Source organism: Eriocheir sinensis, unplaced genomic scaffold (genome assembly GCF_024679095.1).
Source record: "Eriocheir sinensis breed Jianghai 21 unplaced genomic scaffold, ASM2467909v1 Scaffold676, whole genome shotgun sequence".
Lineage (NCBI taxonomy): Eukaryota > Metazoa > Arthropoda > Malacostraca > Decapoda > Varunidae > Eriocheir > Eriocheir sinensis.
The window spans coordinates 115,001-133,737 of NW_026112027.1; the positions used below are offsets into that span (position 1 = coordinate 115,001).

Consider the following 18,737-nt stretch of genomic DNA (forward strand, 5'->3'; position numbering starts at 1 on the left):
CACACACACACACACACACACACACACACACACACATGCACGCACACGCGAACACACACACACACACACACACACACACACACAGCCAAGCATATAATGGTGGATGTTTTCCGTCATGTAGCATAGCTATGTACAGCAGATACGAATGTTACTTGTTTGTTTTTAAAGTCCAGCTGACTGTGATTGTCCCGAGAGGTAGGAAAACGTTTTGTTACTTTTAATATCAGTGCCGGATTTAGCTACAGCATAAAGCAGGGGTTCTCAATCTTCTGAAGGTTTCAGAACCCCACTGGATTGCCAAGTATGATCCCATAGCCCCTTAACTTGCCTGTCAAAACAATCTTCATCAGAAGTCCTAAAACTTTTTTTTCTTCTTTTTTACGTATACGCCTGTAGCGCCGGTAGGCTCTTTTGAGGGGCCTGGATGGAAGTCGGCCCCAGCCCGTCATGGTGCAGGCAAGTGTTTATAGTGGCGCCATCTTCTGCCAGAGATCGAGTAACATACCCCAAACATTCACTTCCCAGACCCGTAAGGGGTAAGGCCCGTAAGGGGTATGGATACCCCCGGTTAAGAACCCCTGGCTTAGAGCCTCACAATCTGCTTGGGAGTATTACACACCACCATCATCACCACCACCATCACCATCATCAGCACCACCACCATCACCATCATCACCACCACCACCATCACCATCATCACCACCACCACCATTATCACCACCACCTCCATCACCATCATCACCATCACCAACATCACCAACATCACCACCACCATCACCATCATCATCACCACCACCATCACACCATGACCACATACCTGCCTTCATCTCCTCAGCTGCAGCATTACCAAACCACGGCCTTACCTGCAACAACAACAGGTAAGAATAGATTACTCACCTGAGAGAGAGAGAGAGAGAGAGAGAGAGAGAGAGAGAGAGAGAGAGAGAGAGAGAGAGAGAGAGAGAGAGAGAGAGAGAGAGAGAGAGAGAGAGAGAGAGAGAGAGAGAGAGAGAGAGAGAGAGAGAGAGAGAGTTTAGTTCCTTACCCTCTTCCTTCCTCCCTTCCTACTTCACCTCAAAACGCGCTGAGGGGAAGGAAGGGTGCGTGATTCTGCTGTCCGCCCCCACCAGCCCCCTCGCAGGCCCCCTTATAGGCATGCATCACAACTTTAAAAGATACTCACAAAAGCTTGGGCGCCGCTGTTAATCACTGTCGTTTAGAAGCTGAGCTGTCACACTGGTAAGACACACATTGGAGGGCTATCCGGTCATTTCACCTACATGTCATTTCGCCACACCATGGAGTCATTTCGCCCATAAGTCAATTCCCCCATATTATGGAGTCATTTCGCCCTTACTATGGAATCAATTCGCCCACAAGTCAATTCACCCACACTATGGAGTCATTTCGCCCACACTATGTAGTCATTTCGTCCACAAGTCAATTCGCCCACACTATGGAGTCATTTCGCCCACACTATGGAGTCAATTCGGCCACACCATGGAGTCAATTCGGCCACACCATGGAGTCATTTCGCCCACACTATGGAGTCATTTCGCCCACACTATGGAGTCATTTCGCCCACACTATAGAGTCAATTCGGCCACACCATGGAGTCCTTTCGCCCACACTATGGAGTCATTTCGCCCACACTATGGAGTCATTTCGCCCACACTATGGAGTCATTTCGCCCACACTATGGAGTCATTTCGCCCACACCATGGAGTCATTTCGCCCACACTATGGAGTCATTTCGCCCACACTATGGAGTCATCTCGCCCACACTATGGAGTCAATTCGGCCACACCATGGAGTCATTTCGGCCACACCATGGAGCCATTTCGCCCACACTATGGAGTCATTTCGCCCACACTATGGAGTCATTTCGCCCACACCGTGGAGTCATTTCTGCCCACACTATGGAGTCATTGCCCACACCATGGAGTAATTTCGCCCACACCATGTAGTCATTTCGCCCACACCATGGAGCCATTTCGCCCACATCATGGAGTCATTTCGCCCACACCATGTAGTCATTTCTGCCCACACCATGGAGTCAATTCGCCCACACCCTGGAGTCATTTGCCCACACTATGGAGTCATTTCGCCCACACTATGGAGTCAATCTGCCCACACAATGGAGACATTTCGCCCACACTATGGAGTCAATTCTGCCACACCATGGAGTCATTTCGCCCACACTGTGGAGTCAATTCGCCCACACCTTGGAATCATTTCGCCCACACCATGCAGTCATTTCGCCCACACTATGGAGTCAATTCGCCCACACCATGGAGTCATTTCTGCCCACACCATGGAGTCATTTCTGCCCACACTATGGAGTCAATTCGCCCACACCATGGAGTCATTTGCCCACACCATGGAGTCATTTCTGCCCACACTATGGAGTCATTTCTGCCCACACCATGGAGTCATTTCTCCCACACCATGGAGTCATTTCGCCCACACCATGGAGTCATTTCTGCCCACACTATGGAGTCATTTCGCCCACACCATGGAGTCATTTCGCCCACACTATGGAGTCAATGCCCACACCATGGAGTCATTTAGCCCACACCATGGAGTCATTTTGCCCACACTATGGAGTCATTTCGCCCACACCATGGATTCATTTCGCCCACAAGTCAATTCGCCCACACCATGGAGTCATTTCGCCCACACCATGGAGTCATTTCTGCCCACAAGTCAATCTGCCCACACCATGGAGTCATTTCGCCCACAAGTCAATTCTGCCCACATCATGGAGTCTTTTCGCCACACCATGGAGTCATTTCGCCCACAAGTGCCCACAAGTACATCTGCCCACACCATGGAGTCATTTCGCGCATACCATGGAGTCATTTCGCGCATACCATGGAGTCATTTCGCCCACACCATGGAGTCATTTCGCCAACACCATGGAGTCATTTCGCCCACACCATGGAGTCATTTCGCCCACACCATGGAGTCATTTCGCCAACACTATGGAGTCATTTCGCCCCCACCGTGGAGTCATTTCGCCTACACCATGGAGTCATTTCGCCCACACCATGGAGTCATTTCGCCCACACCATGGAGTCATTTCGCCCACACCATGGAGTCATTTCGCCCACACCATGGAGTCATTTCGCCCACACCATGGAGTCATTTCGCCCACACTATGGAGTCATTTCGCCCACACCATGGAGTCATTTAGCCCACACCAAGGAGTCATTTCGCCCACACTATGGAGTCATTTCGCCCACACCATGGAGTCATTTCGCCCACACCATGGAGTCATTTCACCCACACCATGGAGTCATTTGGCCCCCACCATGGAGTCATTACGACCACACCAGCGAGTCATTTCGGCCACTCAATGGAGTCATTTCGCCCACACCATGGAGTCATTTCGCCCACACCATGGAGTCATTTCGCGCACACCATGGAGTCATTTCGCCCACACCATGGAGTCATTTCGCCCACACCATGGAATCATTTCGCGCACACTATGGAGTCATTTCGCCCACACCATGGAGTCATTTCGCGCACACCATGGAGTCATTTCGCCCACACCATGGAGTCATTTCGCCTACACCATGGAATCATTTCGCGCACACCATGGAGTCATTTCGCCCACACCATGGAGTCATTTAGCCCACACCATGGAGTCATTTCGCCCACACCATGGAGTCATTTCGCCCACACCATGGAGTCATTTCGCCCACACCATGGAGTCATTTCGCCCACACCATGGAGTCATTTCGCCCACACCATGGAGTCATTTCGCCCACACCATGGAATCATTTCGCCCACACCATGGAGTCATTTCGCCCACACCATGGAGTCATTTCGCCCACACCATGGAGTCATTTCGCCCACACCATGGAGTCATTTCGCCCACACCATGGAGTCATTTCGCCCGCACCATGGAGTCATTTCGCCCACACCATGGAGTCATTTCGCCCACACCATGGAGTCATTTCGCCCCCACCATGGAGTCATTGCCCACACCATGAAGTCATTTCGACCACACCATGGAGTCATTTCGCCCACACCATGGAGTCATTTCATGCACACCATGGAGTCATTTCGCCCACACCATGGAGTCATTTCTGCCCACACCATGGAATCATTTCGCACACTATGGAGTCATTTGCCCACACCATGGAGTCATTTCGCACACCATGGAGTCATTTCGCCCCCACCATGGAGTCATTTCGCCCACACCATGGAGTCATTTCTGCCCACACCATGGAATCATTTCGCCCACACCATGGAGTCATTTCTGCCCACACCATGGAGTCATTTCGCCCACACCATGGAGTCATATCGCCCACACCATGGAGTCATTTCGCCCACACCATGGAGTCATTTCGCCCGCACCATGGAGTCATTTCTGCCCACACCATGGAGTCATTTCGCCCACACCATGGAGTCATTTCGCCCACACCATGGAGTCATTTCTGCCCACACCATGGAGTCATTTCGCCCACACCATGGAGTCATTTCGCCCACACCATGGAGTCATTTCGCCCACACCATGGAATCATTTCGCCCACACGATCGCGTCAGTTCGCCCACACCATGGAGTCATTTCTGCCCACACTATGGAGTCATTTCGCCCACACCATGAATTCATTTCGCCCACACCATGGAGTCATTTCGCCCACACCATGGAGTCATTTCGCCCACACCATGGAGTAATTTCGCCCACACCATGGAGTCATTTCGCCCACAAGTCAATTCGCCCACACCATGGAGTCATTTCGCCCACACCATAGAGTCATTTCGCCCACAAGTCATTTCGCCCACACCATGGAGTCATTTCGCCCACAAGTCATTTCTGCCCACACCATGGAGTCATTTCCCACACCATGGAGTCATTTCGCCCACAAGTCATTTCTGCCCACACCATGGAGTCATTTCACCCACACCATGGAGTCATTTCGCTCACAAGTCATTTCGCCCACACCATGGAGTCATTTCGCCCACACCTTGGAGTCATTTCGCCCACACCATGGAGTCATTTCGCCCACACCATGGAGTCATTTCGCCCACAAGTCATTTCGCCCACACTATGGAGTCATTTCGCCCACACCATGGAGTCATTTCGCCCACACCATGGAGTCATTTCGCCCACAAGTCATTTCGCCCACACCATGGAGTCATTTCGCCCACACCATGGAGTCATTTCGCCCACAAGTCATTTCGCCCACACCATGGAGTCATTTCGCCCACACTATGGAGTCATTTCGCCCACACCATGGAGTCATTTCGCCTACACTATGGAGTCATTTCGCGCACACCATGGAGTCATTTCGCCCACACCATGGAGTCATTTCGCCCACACCATGGAGTCATTTCGCCCACACCATGGAGTCATTTCGCCCACACCATGGAGTCATTTCGCCCACACCATGGAGTCATTTCGCCCACACTATGGAGTCATTTCGCCCACACCATGGAGCCATTTCGCCCACATCATGGAGTCATTTCGCCCACACCATGTAGTCATTTCGCCCACACCATGGAGTCATTTCGCCCACACCATGGAGTCATTTCGCCCACACCATGGAGTCATTTCGCCCACACCATGGAGTCATTTCGCTCACACTATGGAGTCATTTCGCCCACACCATTGAGTCATTTCGCCCACACCATGGAGTCATTTCGCCCACACTGTAGAATCAATTCGCCCACACTGTAGAATCAATTCGCCCACAAGTCAATTGCCCACAAGTCAATTTGCCTACACCATGGAATCAATTCACCCACACCGTGGAATCAATTCGCCCACACTGTGGAATCAATTCCCCCACACCATGGAATCAATTCGCCCACACGTCAATTCGCCCACAAGTCAATTCGCCCACACTGTGGAATCAATTCACCCACACTGTGGAATCAATTCGCCCACACTATGGAATCAATTCGCCCACACTATGGAATCAATTCGCCCACACTATGGAATCAATTCACCCACACTGTGGAATCAATTCGCCCACACTGTGGAATCAATTCGCCCACACTATGGAATCAATTCGCCCACACTATGGAATCAATCCGCCCACACTATGGAATCAATTCGCCCACACTATGGAATCAATTCACCCACACTATGGAATCAATTCGCCCACACTATGGAATCAATTCACCCACACTGTGGAATCAATTCGCCCACAAGTCAATTCGCCCACACTATGGAATCAATTCACCCACACTGTGGAATCAATTCACCCACAAGTCAATTCGCCCACACTGTGGAATCAATTCACCCAGAAGTGAATTCACCCACACTGTGGAATCAATTCACCCACAAGTCAATTCGCCCACACTGTGGAATCAATTCACCCACAAGTCAATTCACCCACACTGTGGAATCAATTCACCCACAAGTCAATTCACCCACACTGTGGAATCAATTCGCCCACAAGTCAATTCGCCCACACTGTGGAATCAATTCACCCACACTGTGGAATCAATTCACCCACAAGTCAATTCGCCCACACTGTGGAATCAATTCACCCACACTGTGGAATGAATTCGCCCACAAGTCAATTCGCCCACACTGTGGAATCAATTCACCCACACTGTGGAATCAATTCACCCACAAGTCAATTCGCCCACACTATGGAATCAATTCGCCCACACTGTGGAATCAATTCACCCACACTGTGGAATCAATTCACCCACAAGTCAACTCGCCCACACTATGGAATCAATTCGCCCACACTATGGAATCAATTCACCAACACTGTGGAATCAATTCGCCCACAAGTCAATTTGCCCACACTATGGAATCAATTCACCCACACTGTGGAATCAATTCGCCCACAAGTCAATTTGCCCACACTGTGGAATCAATTCACCCACACTGTGGAATCAATTCGCCCACAAGTCAATTTGCCCACACTATGGAATCAATTCACCCACAAGTCAATTTGCCCACACTATGGAATCAATTCACCCACAAGTCAATTTGCTAACACTATGGAATCAATTCACCCACAAGTCAACTCGCCCACACTATGGAATCAATTCATCCACACTATGGAATCAATTCGCCAACACTATGGAATCAATTCGCCCACACTATGGAATCAATTCTCCCACAAGTCAACTCGCCCATACTATGGAATCAATTCGCCCACACTATGGAATCAATTCGCCCACACTATGGAGTCATTTCCCCCAAAGTTACCGGTGGTTCATTTACCTCCCACTTGTTTACCGCGCGTTTCAATGGGGTATATTCATTCTCAGCATGCAGTGAATAGGCTACTGTGCCCAGAGGGCTTGAACTATATTCTTTCAGTTATCGTAAATTACCCGTGTTTCTCTGGGACTTGTAACAATTAATTACACTTCAATACAATGAGTAACACTGTTGTTAATAAAAATGTAGCTGATCATTCTCGTTTTCTTATTTATTTGTAAACGAAAGAAAACAATTCAGCATAGAATATTCGCTCTTTGGGATGAGCATGTAAGGGGCGAGAGGTCATCATATGATCAACTGCTGAAAGCTTGCGCTCATCTCAATGGCCCAGTGTGCAGCTGAATCTTGCATGTATTAGTCAAGGTTATTTAAGTAGGGCTTAAAGATTTTATTTCAATATTTATATTCGGCACATGGATTTAATAAACTTACATATAGCTTTTCTTTTTTTAATTCTTTATTTACCACTCGATAGAAGCCCCAACAAGCCTTCTACTACTGCACTGCCCTGGTGGTGGCCTCTCCAACTACACACCTATGACATGGTACTATATGACTACTACATGTGGGCGAACTGACTCTGACATGTGGGCGAATTGACGTGTGGGCGAAATGACTGTAAACCATTGGAGTAGTGTAGGCTATGAGGCAAATAAGCAAAAACGTTTCAGGGCTAATACACCTCCCAAACGTTTCGGCCCACGTACTCAAACGTTTCAAGGCTTACACACATCCACATTTGATAAAGCTTTCGTATAGGCTGTGGGTAGTTCCTTGGGAAGTTGCATAAGCCGATAGCAGTAGTCTGTCAAGGGTTCTGCAGTGTGGATATGAAGAAAACAGACAATTACTGAGATTAATCTACCGCGCACCCAATGAATGTTTTTGTTGTCACTGAGAATACGGACCTAATTGATATTTCCTTCCTCCTGTCAAGGCATTCTCCCCCCTTCTCGTGCTTGTATATATCACGTAGAAATATTTTGAAAGGAGAAAATAAAAGTTTGAACAATGACAAACAATTATTGGATGCCCAGTAATAGGTCGCTGCCTCAATGGTTAACACATGACGTCACGGATTTCCCAGCGGTCACCGAAGAAAAGAATTGATTGACTGAGTGATTGATTATTGGTTAGTTATACCTGATTAAATTTCACAGCCTTCACTGCACACTCCCCAGATGACACAAGAAAGGACTTATTTCCATTGTGGTCCTGCTAATACAATCTATATAAAATAATATACGGAGTAAATTTAATGCTAAAGGTGATGTTACAATGTATAAGGATACTTACTTGCAAAATAAATACGTAGAATAATTCATTGTGAACTAGAACTGTACATAAATTTGATTACTTTCCTGGAAGACAGTATACATGGGCTGTGACTTTGCTGACTTCTTAAAAATATCCCTATATAGAGCAGTAGTATTGAGGTGGGCAGCTTGTTCCATTGGACAGCCCTTATTCTGTATCATAGTGAGGAAAGATAAATGGTGTAACTCCATTGAAAAAGACTTGACTACTGCAAGATTTTTCCCCTCACAGCACAAGATTTTCCACTCAAGCTCGTCCCTTTGCTAACATTATCGGGACAGTGAGTTGCATGCTTCTCGTCATATTGTTTTGCCTTCAGCTGCCTCCTATGCTGTAAAAAGAATACTATAGACCTTTTGGGAACTACCAGGCGAGCAGCAGCCAGGCGATCTCTTCCTTTGCTGATCCATGGCTGCAGACACTTATCCTAACTTTAAAACTTGCTCACTGATGGAAGTTTATTTTAGTGTTATTTTAATGATAGTAGGATCCACTAATGTCACGATACTGCACAAATGCTTGAACCTAATCATTGCTAAGTGTTTAGACATAGTGCACATGTAGGCTATTGGTGATGACCTCTTCATGATAACTGTATGGCTCCATGTAGTTTTTCTCCATCCCAAATAACTGCATCCTCCATATTGTTCGAGACATTATCATTTACATCTTTTAAAGCAAGAAACGTTTTCAGGGTGTTGGGCTCATCGGTGACACAGCAACAAGTTGTAGGAAACACTTCAAAAATGCCATGCCCACTGGCTGTCCACTGTCCGTGCCGCGAGCCCTGCCAGCTAATGACGCATCTCTCCTCAGGGTTGATAGTTGCAGATCACCATCCTGGATGGCCTGGAAAACAATTTTGCACCACTTAATAAAAATAATCTCAATGGTCCTGCAATGTACAAACACATCTACACCTGATGGCTTGTGTCAGTGAGAATGTACAACAGAGATATGCAAATATGATTTTCTTATTAATGAAGGATTCACATTGCCGGCCCTAACTTCGATACCGAATGTTAGGAGCTACCTTGAACTGGGCTAGGTGGGAACAGGAAGTTGTCATATTAGTGGAAAATAAATAAATGTTTAACAAACTATTCCAATTCAATGAGCATTACTTTTCTCCTCCATAACCTCATAACTTCCTCCTATCACCTAGTCCAGTCCATGATGGCTAGACACCCAAGATTCAGGCTGGTGACCTCAATACTTAGTAGGGTAAGGTGGGGTAAGATGACCCCCTGGGGTGAAAGGCTCCCCCATGGTTTTGTCTTTCTTTCTTTCTTTTCTCAAGCAGTCACATGATCAAGTAGGCAACGCCAACTCTCTGTGCTCACAGGAACTACTGGAGTAAACAATGGACAGTTGCTCTGACCACAAGCGGACATTTCTTCTTATTGACTAATTTCTTGTAAGTTTTCAATGATTTTAATGATACCTAATTAACTACAAAGAACTTTAGAGTTTGCCTGATGGCTATGGATAATTGCTCTAATTAAGATGTCTAGACCATATTGCATGTCATTATACTCCGTCTACTTACTTGTAGGAAAGATGGTGACATTTTGTGTATATATGAGTTTCCAGGGTAAGAGGCCCCCTGTGCCTTTAGGGTAAGGTGCCCACAGGGAGGTCTTTTACCCCACATGTGGGCCTTGTACCACATTATCAGCAAATTGGCAGATGGCCTTGTTTGATGTGTGGGGAACTATTTGCTAATAGTAGACCTTCAGAAAAACGGGTACAATGTCGGGGTTGTAGAAATTGGCCACATGCAGAATGCACAACTGGAGTAGGCCTAGATCTGTATGTATGTAAAAAATGTGAGCCTGATTAGGCATTACAGTATTGCTATAAATATAATTTGTTTAAGTTTTTGAGCACTTTTGAGTTTAAGACTATAAGGAAGTTGGTGTTTTTAACTGTTTCAGATATCAATATGCAACAGAAAGGACATACTTTATCAAACTAGTTGAATATTTAGTTCCATATATTTTTCATGAAAGTAGATGTTCCTTTTGTTACAAAAATTCAGAAGAAAGGGAAGCTAGTCTAATATTACCAGTCTAAAAGAAGGAGATACCTTTTAGAAAATTAATTAAATGTTTAGTTTTACATTCTGTTTATTAGGAGACACAAATTTGATTGTGTTCCTATATTTAACATCAAGAGAGATTTATTGGGTATAGTTTTCAAAAAGGGAATACATATTATATTTTCATAATGTGAAAAAAACTATTTTCCTTATGTTTCTGTAAGTTTTATTATTGTAACCCAGAGTGGGGTAAAAGGCCTACCCAGTGGGCGTTTTACCCCACATGTGGGGTAAGAAGCCCCGTTTATTATTATTTTTAAATTGTCATTATAATAAGGTGTAAATCATAATGAGTGGATATAATATATACCATAGATAGGCCTTAGCCTAAACTTTCAACAAACATTTTTTTTAAATTCTATTGCAAAAAATGTGGCTACAACAGGCAATCTCTCTTAAAGGGGGCAACTTACCCCACCTTACCCTAAGTCTACCTTTCTTGAGGCTTTATCTAGCTTCCCACTCTGCCCTTGCTGTACATTTGGCCACTCAGGGTGACAACATTATATTGCCTCCTCCATCACACCTCTTGTGAGCTCTGGCAGCTCTCATTTTAAACTAGGGTTACTTTTCTGAGGAGGATGCATAAAGTGAAATGGAAACTATAATCAAGATATCAATGGGATTTCTTAAATGTCATTCTGGCAATAATATATGAATAAAAAAACACAATAGGTATCTGTGTGCGGGGATGTCTCATCTTGGCATGCTTTGCTACAGGTTACCTTCCTCCTGGTGTGAAGTCTTGCCATGTGGACGATCAGCTCCTTCCAGACGTCCATCGTTGATGCCCGCCCACCCGACGAGACTCAACTTCTGCGGCATCTCGGCCTGGATCATCATCTCCCATATATCACTGCCTTTTTCCATCTTATACCTGTTCCATGTCACTGTCTGCCTCTGAAATATGGAAGAGATCTTACAAGCTCAAGAATGAGTATTACCTTCGTCTACATGTCCTGTCACCAGTGCTGATCAGGACAACAGTACCAGACAATAGACAACATCTGTAAGGACCATTCAAAGGGAAGAAATTATTGTCACCCTTCTCTCTCAATACCACCATCAGTCAGTAACCTGAAGTGTGCCAGAGCTCAAAGGCCAGTTTCCCAACCTAACCACTCATGGTGTCAAGTATTACTTAAATGGTAATGGTGTGGCAGCTATTGGGTGCAAATATTCTGAGACAGAAGACTTGTTGAATGTCAAAACAGCTGCTCCTCTGTCTATTTGCACCACACTTCTGACTACTGACTACTGGACTTCTAAAGAGGACACAGAGAGGCATGTGCTACAAGGTACCACTGAGGCCAGAATAACTGATGCTAAACAATTATTTTGCTATTTAAGTTTGCCTTATGTATATTCTATAAAGGTTATTGTTATGATATACTCATTTACACAGATGACCAATTTTGTAGTTTTTATGAATAAAACCATGTATTAGAGATATGGTGATAATTTGCTGCTTATTCTTACCCTTGCCTACTTAGTGGCACCTTAGCAGTGTAGTGGTTGGCATGCCTAGCTATGAGCCAGCAGGCCTGGGTTCAATCCCAACCTGAGGCAGTCGGCGCCCAGCCTACCAAACTCTTCATGCTCCCCTTTCAGGAAGGTCAGGAAATGAGCACCTGGGAAAATCTAGAGAAGGTAAACTGTGGTGACCTGGATGTCACACTAGCAGTACCTTTGAGTACCAAGCTCTTACCCACCACAGGCTCAAGAACTGAGGTGACATATACAGATGCCGGAGTGATGAACACCCACTTTCTATACAACAAAGTGAGGTTATTCTTTGTTGATTTATACCACGAGGTGCTGGCTATCATGTGTTTGAAGATACCCTAAACTTAACCTAACCCAACTACAACACTGACAGAGAACACTTACACTGGCGGCCTGAGGTGTTCCATGTGGCAGCAGTGTCCGTCATGGTGAAGTGGGCCACGGCAGCGTCCTCCACCAAGATGATGTACTGGTACTCTGCATCCGTGTCCTCCAACACCTCCACAATGATCTCCCCTGCAGGAGGCGCCTGGTGGGAGGTGTTTGGAGGTGGGTACACTTGAATCTTCCTCATCTCTGACAGCAGGACAAGGCTGTCAGTTCCTTGCTTGCTGAAGTGGGCAGGGCTGAGCAGGGAGCCACAACCTGCGGGAGACTTGGTGATGACATGGGTGTACAAAATTTCTCATCACAGCCTTGCATCAGCTCCAAGAGGAAGGAGGTGTAGCAGCTTGGGGCACTGAAGACAAGGGTTTGAACTACAGCTTTGGCACGTTCCTGAGCCTCAAATTTCCACTCCCGGCTTAACCCCTTGAGTGCGGATTTCCTACAAGAAGACATCACCAAGCAACAGGAATGGAACAAAAAGTGGCTGCTACAATTCAATGAAGAAAAATGTAAAGTCCTGCACCCTGGGAAGGGATATCCAGCACATTAATACCACATGGCAAACACTCCACTATCCACCACAGAAACAGAGAAAGACCTCAAAGTATATGTTACCAGGCTAACAGTGAAAACCAGTCCGTGCCAATCACAGCAGACGGGTTAATATCTAATTTATTCAGCCCTTCCTTTATTGATTTTTACTATTAGTTGCTGCCTGTCATGTATTTGAAGGTACCCTAAAATTAACTATGATGATGACCATGATGCTCGCTTCCCATCTCACCCTGTTGCACCCAGCCTAGGCGCACACACACACACACACACACACACACACACACACACACACACACACACACACACACACACACCTATAACACCTTGAATAGCTGTGGTGTTGTCACTTTAGACTCACCTGGTGCACTGTCAGGGAGTGGCTTCATGACCTCCCTGCCACCCCCTGCATGTCTTCCAAAGCTGCCTCCTGCCCTGTGCTGCAAAAGTGACAACTATTGAGCATTTTCCCGCTCTCCAATTCATACTAACATTTTATTGATCAAATAGAGTACTAAGAATTTGCCCACTTTAGCCCACCATACATGCTTGAATAAAAGTATATTTATTTTATTATTATTCAAGGCCAAGAGTAAAGAGTAGCTGGTCACAAAAAATGTACTGAAACCTTTCTAGAGGAAAACTGTTTTATTATTAACCCACCACTTGTAGAAGGAGTCAGAATAGTCTGATATAAAAACAAGTTTAAATGGTAACAGGAAGAAGCGGTGAGCACTCCGGTGGTCTTCAGGGGAGCAGACAAGGTAACAGTGAACACTTTGCTCAACAAACCAATGTTTGTTGCATCAAAACATATCAATAGCTAGTATCAAATAGAAGCAAAAGATATTGTTTAGTGTTTAATATTCTTTTGATTCATCAAAAAAAATTATTTTAACCATTGTTTTAAATATTGTTATATCAAAGGACATCATGAACTGTCAAGAATAAAATATGTATTACGTATTTATATTCATGAACAAACTCTGTTGAATAAATCCAGTCTTCATTAAAGATGCAATGGCTCATCTTACTGTCCACTGTTAGGGCTCACAACACCCCTGGTTTACCTCTGAGTGTGGTGGACGCGGCAGGTCAGGGAGTGCTGACGCAGAGCACACCACCGGCCGGCACCCGCCACACCGCTGCTCCCGTGGAACTGACGAGACAAAGTGAAGCTTACAAACACTGCCGCCTCATGTATTCTGAGGCTGGATTATGTTCAGGAACACAACAGTGTGTCCCTCCTGCATATACACACTTAGATTAGATTAACTGACAATAGTGATTAACAATATTCTTTACTCATTAATTTCTAAATATTTGGGGGTCCCTATAGATAAATAGGCCCCAAGGGATCACACACAATGCTCGCACCTTCACTTGTTACTGGTTACAAAGACACTTAAATAACTGAACTGATTGCTCAATGATTCTTGTTCTTTCCAATCTATACATGAAATTACAGATCATTCATTTGCTGCAAGACTCCCCTTTTTTATTAAAGCATCAACCACATTTACGTCTATCAAATCAGGTAAATGTGAACCCTCATTTAAGATGAGTTGAAACAGGTGCCAAAACAGCCTCCAAGCCACATCCTAACTCTCCAAGGCCATGGCAGTGGATGTGAGTGGTCCCTTGGCCCTCCCTCACCTTCTTCATGTGGTAGGCGTAGCTGGCGTGGAACTTCCAGTGTTTGTTGCAGGCGGTGCAGTGGTAGGTGCATGTGGTGGGCCCGGCGGTGCAGCGTGAGGTTGGATCTGCAGCAGAAACACCGGGAAAAACAATGAACATGAGTCTGTTCATAACCACAAGAGACACCAGGCCACTTGTCCCCTGAGCCCCACCCCTTCCGGGTGTCACGGATCACTGCAAGAGTTCTTCTAAGATCAAGACCTCTTTAACCCCTTGACTGTGGATTTTCTACCAGAAGACATCATCAAGATACAGGAATGGAACAAAGTGGGCTGCTACAAATTCAATGAAGAAAAATGTAAAGTCCTGCACCTTGGAAGGGGATATCCAGCATATCAATACCACATGGGAAACACTCCTCTATCCACCACAGAGGCAGAGAAAGACCTGGGAATACGTATATGTTTCCAGGCTACCAGTGAAAGCCAAATCCATGCTAATCGCAGCGGACGAGTTAATTAGAATTCAACGAAAATCAATTGTATAGATTAGTCATGTATCGGATGTCATATTTTAGATCCGCAGATGCAGATGTGTACGCAGATGTCATATTTACATATTTTGCAGATGCGGATATCAAATTATGACATCCTCACGGATGTGTTTATGATTTTAGTAATTCAGTAAATAGCACTTTTTTTTCTTTTTTTTTACATCTCTGCTTGTAGCGCCGGTAGGCTTTCTTCAGGGGCCAGGTGGTCATCCCAAGCCCCTCATGGCGCAGGCAGTTTTTTATAGTGGCGCCAGTTATGATTGGCTCATGCTGCTCCCCTGAACTCATTCTTGATTCACTGGACGGTATCTTCTAGGGTCCGGGTTGATGGGTGGTCTTCTGGACAGTATGTGGGTAGTCTTGGGCCACTCGGCAGCGACTGAAAAATCCCAGGTTGTAGCGTGTGGATTCGAACTGACGTTGTCCATGACGCCGTGAATGCTAGGCCAGCACACTAACCACTCAGCCACCGCCTATCTATTGCAAGATGTTAGCTGCTTTTGTTACACAATACTGCATTTTGTAATTCTAAAGCTTTATGACGAGTTTCAGCCACACATGTTGTAGGTTACCAGGATGCAGAACAAAACTCTGGTTGATCTTCACTTTGGCGCCCCCGAAGTATTGCACCGGGGACATAAGTCCCCGCCCCTCGTGACGCCACTGCACAAGGGTCCGACATGCAGCTGGAGATCGAGGAGATGAACAGGGAGGGGGTCGTGATCCACTACGCCCAGGGCGCCTCGGAACGCCGCCAGGCTGAACCTGACTTGCCCTTACCCGGGAGGCAGCAGGAACTGTGCGACCTCTCTCTCCAGGGTCACGCGCGGAACTTTCTCTCTCTCTCTCTCCAGGGTCACGCGCGGAACACACACACAAACACTCTCTCTCTCTCTCTCTCTCTCTCTCTCTCTCTCTCTCTCTCTCTCTCTCTCTCTCTCTCTCTCTCTCTCTCTCTCTCTCTCTCTCTCTCTCTCTCTCTCTCTCTCTCTCTCTCTCTCTCTCTGCCAGCCAGGCTGCTTCCTTTCACACCTACGCAATATTATATATATAGTACATACAGTTACATAGTTCAATTCATGCATAGGTACATACTTTTAGAAATTTACATGATACATATATACTACACAGTTACTATGTGAAATGATTTCCTTCCTTGTGCCCTTCCGCAAAATTCTTGACACATTAGGTTGTGTAAATTTGAGAGGAAATGAATAGAAGGTGTAATTTTAGTAGAAAATTAACATGCATTAATTAATTTTCTTCAACTTTGCAAGCTCTGTACTCTGTAGTCTGCATGGTGATCTCTAAGCCTGAGACTCTGTATTGATTAAAATATACCCACAACATCCTCTTTGTGTGGTGCGGGTGCAGATGCGGATGTTTATTTCATCACAAATATGAATGCGGATGTTTCATTTATCAGAAATGCGGATGCGGATGTTCCGCGGATGTGGATATCCGATACATGACTAGTATAGGTGACTGCGGGGACCTTCAAGAATATTTTTGCTCTAATATACTTTTTTCAGAAACTTGGCACCTCATTAGGGAGCTGGACAGCATAGGGATGGACTTAGATTGAAGAAAGAAAGGAAAGTCAGTTTACTAAATGGGGAAATAAAAAATGGCTTGACATGCGAAGGAAAAAATGTAAAGAAGAAAGATCTCACTGCATTGACATAACAATAAGGCAAAATCAAACAGCGATGTGAAGGAAAAAATGAAAAGATTTGAAGTTGCTTAGGATGAAGAAAGAAAGGCACAGAAAACCATGAGCAGCAAGGTGTTGGATGAGGGTGGAGACAGGGGTGACAGTAAGCCGGTACGCAGTGGTACGCCATACCGGTCAGAGATATACAGCCGTCTACAGCCTGTATGCAGTGGTACGCCGTACCGGTCAGAGATATACAGCCGCCTACAGCCTGTACGCAGGGGTACACTGTACCGGTAAGAGATACACAGAAGTCTACAGCCTGTACGCAGGGGTACACTGTACCGGTAAGAGATATACAGCCGTCTACAGCCTGTACGCAGGGGTACACTGTACCGGTCAGAGATATACAGCCGTCTACAGCCAGTACACAGGGGTACACTGTACCGGTCAGAGATATACAGCCATCTACAGCCTGTACGCAGGGGTACACTGTACCGGTCAGAGATATACAGCCGTCTACAGCCTGTACGCAGGGGTACACTGTACCGGTCAGAGATATACAGCCGTCTACAGCCTGTACACAGGGGTACACTGTACCGGTCAGAGATATACAGCCATCTACATCCTGTACGCAGGGGTACACTGTACCGGTCAGAGATATACAGCCATCTACAGCCTGTACGCAGGGGTACACTGTACCGGTCAGAGATATACAGCCGTCTATAGCCTGTACGCAGGGGTACACTGTACCGGTCAGAGATATACAGCCGTCTACAGCCGGTACGCAGGGGTACGCCGTACCGGTAAGAGATATACAGCCGTCGACAGCCTGTACACAGGTGTACACTGTACCGGTCAGAGATATACAGCCGTCTACAGCCGGTACGCAGGGGTACGCCGTACCGGTAAGAGATATACAGCCGTCTACAGCCTGTACACAGGGGTACACTGTATCGGTCAAAGATATACAGCCGTCTACAGCCGGTACGCAGGGGTACACCGTACCGGTAAGATATATACAGCCGTCTACAGCCTGTACGCAGGGGTACACTGTACCGGTCAGAGATATACAGCCGTCTACAGCCTGTACACAGGGGTACACTTTTGAAGACAGTACCAGCAAGATTCTAATCTTACTTTCACCCCTGGGGGGAGACATGCAGCTGACAGAACTAGGAATAAAAGGTATCACTCCTTGCAGCCTACCTGGACACCTGGGAACATTCCGGACAAGTGCATCCCTGGTGTGGCCTGAGGTGCTCGGCCAGCAGGGAGGTGTGGGGAAAGGTGCGGCCACACTGGTGGCTGCCGTGGGCCTTCCCGTGGACTCTCGCCTCGTGCCGCTGGAGCGCCTCCTTCCTGCTGAACCCTCGGCCACACGCCTTACACAAGGTGCTGCCCTGCAAGGGACAGGGAAGCCTCAACACACGCATCAGCCACCAGCAACGTCACAGTCTACACAAAAAACATGTTGTCATCATCTTTAGCTGATAATAGCTACACTGCATGACAAGAGGTCTGTCCCAACTTTCTCCACTTCTCAGTCTGATTTTAGTGTAGTCTGTTTTGTTACACTCTCCTACTGATTCCCTGTCTGCCTTGGCCTCTACAGTCTCAGGTGGTGTAATGGTTAGCATTCCTAGCTGTGAATCCATGGCCCGGGTTTGATCCTGGCTCTGGTCAGCCAGCGCCCGGCTCCCCTGGCTGCTCATCCTCTCTTTCAGGCTGGAGGATAAATGGGTATCTGGGGAAAGTAGCAGCACAGATTTCACACTGGCTCTGTGTCCCAGAGTGACGGGTTCTTGTTAGCTATAACAGGTTCAAG

General features: G+C 46.4%; 1 protein-coding gene across 2 annotated transcripts; it reads right to left on the reverse strand.

The window, feature by feature from the left end:
- Positions 1-11,382: 11,382 nt before the first annotated feature.
- LOC126993790 (uncharacterized) lies at positions 11,383-14,832 on the reverse strand. Of its 2 annotated transcripts, XM_050852949.1 has the most exons (5): positions 14,721-14,832; positions 14,135-14,223; positions 13,426-13,504; positions 12,510-12,770; positions 11,383-11,519 (listed from the first exon to the last, which is right to left on the reverse strand). In XM_050852949.1, coding segments are annotated over exons 1-5 (504 nt in total). In that variant the 5' UTR covers positions 14,794-14,832; the 3' UTR covers positions 11,383-11,517. The 2 variants fall into 2 exon arrangements, with proteins under 2 accessions (XP_050708906.1, XP_050708905.1); XM_050852948.1 differs by lacking the exon at positions 11,383-11,519 and having other exon boundaries at positions 12,095-12,770.
- Positions 14,833-18,737: the final 3,905 nt, after the last annotated feature.

Excerpts from the sequence above, each read along its gene's own strand:
- LOC126993790 (XM_050852948.1), bottom strand. The coding sequence starts at position 14,793 with ATGCACCTACCACTGCACCGCCTGCAACAAACACTGGAAGTTCCACGC. Across the intron at positions 13,505-14,134 it reads CGCGTCCACCACACTCAGAG|CACAGGGCAGGAGGCAGCTT; the intron begins GTAAACCAGGGG and ends TCACTTTTGCAG. Across the intron at positions 12,771-13,425 it reads ACTCCCTGACAGTGCACCAG|GTTGTGGCTCCCTGCTCAGC; the intron begins GTGAGTCTAAAG and ends AGTCTCCCGCAG.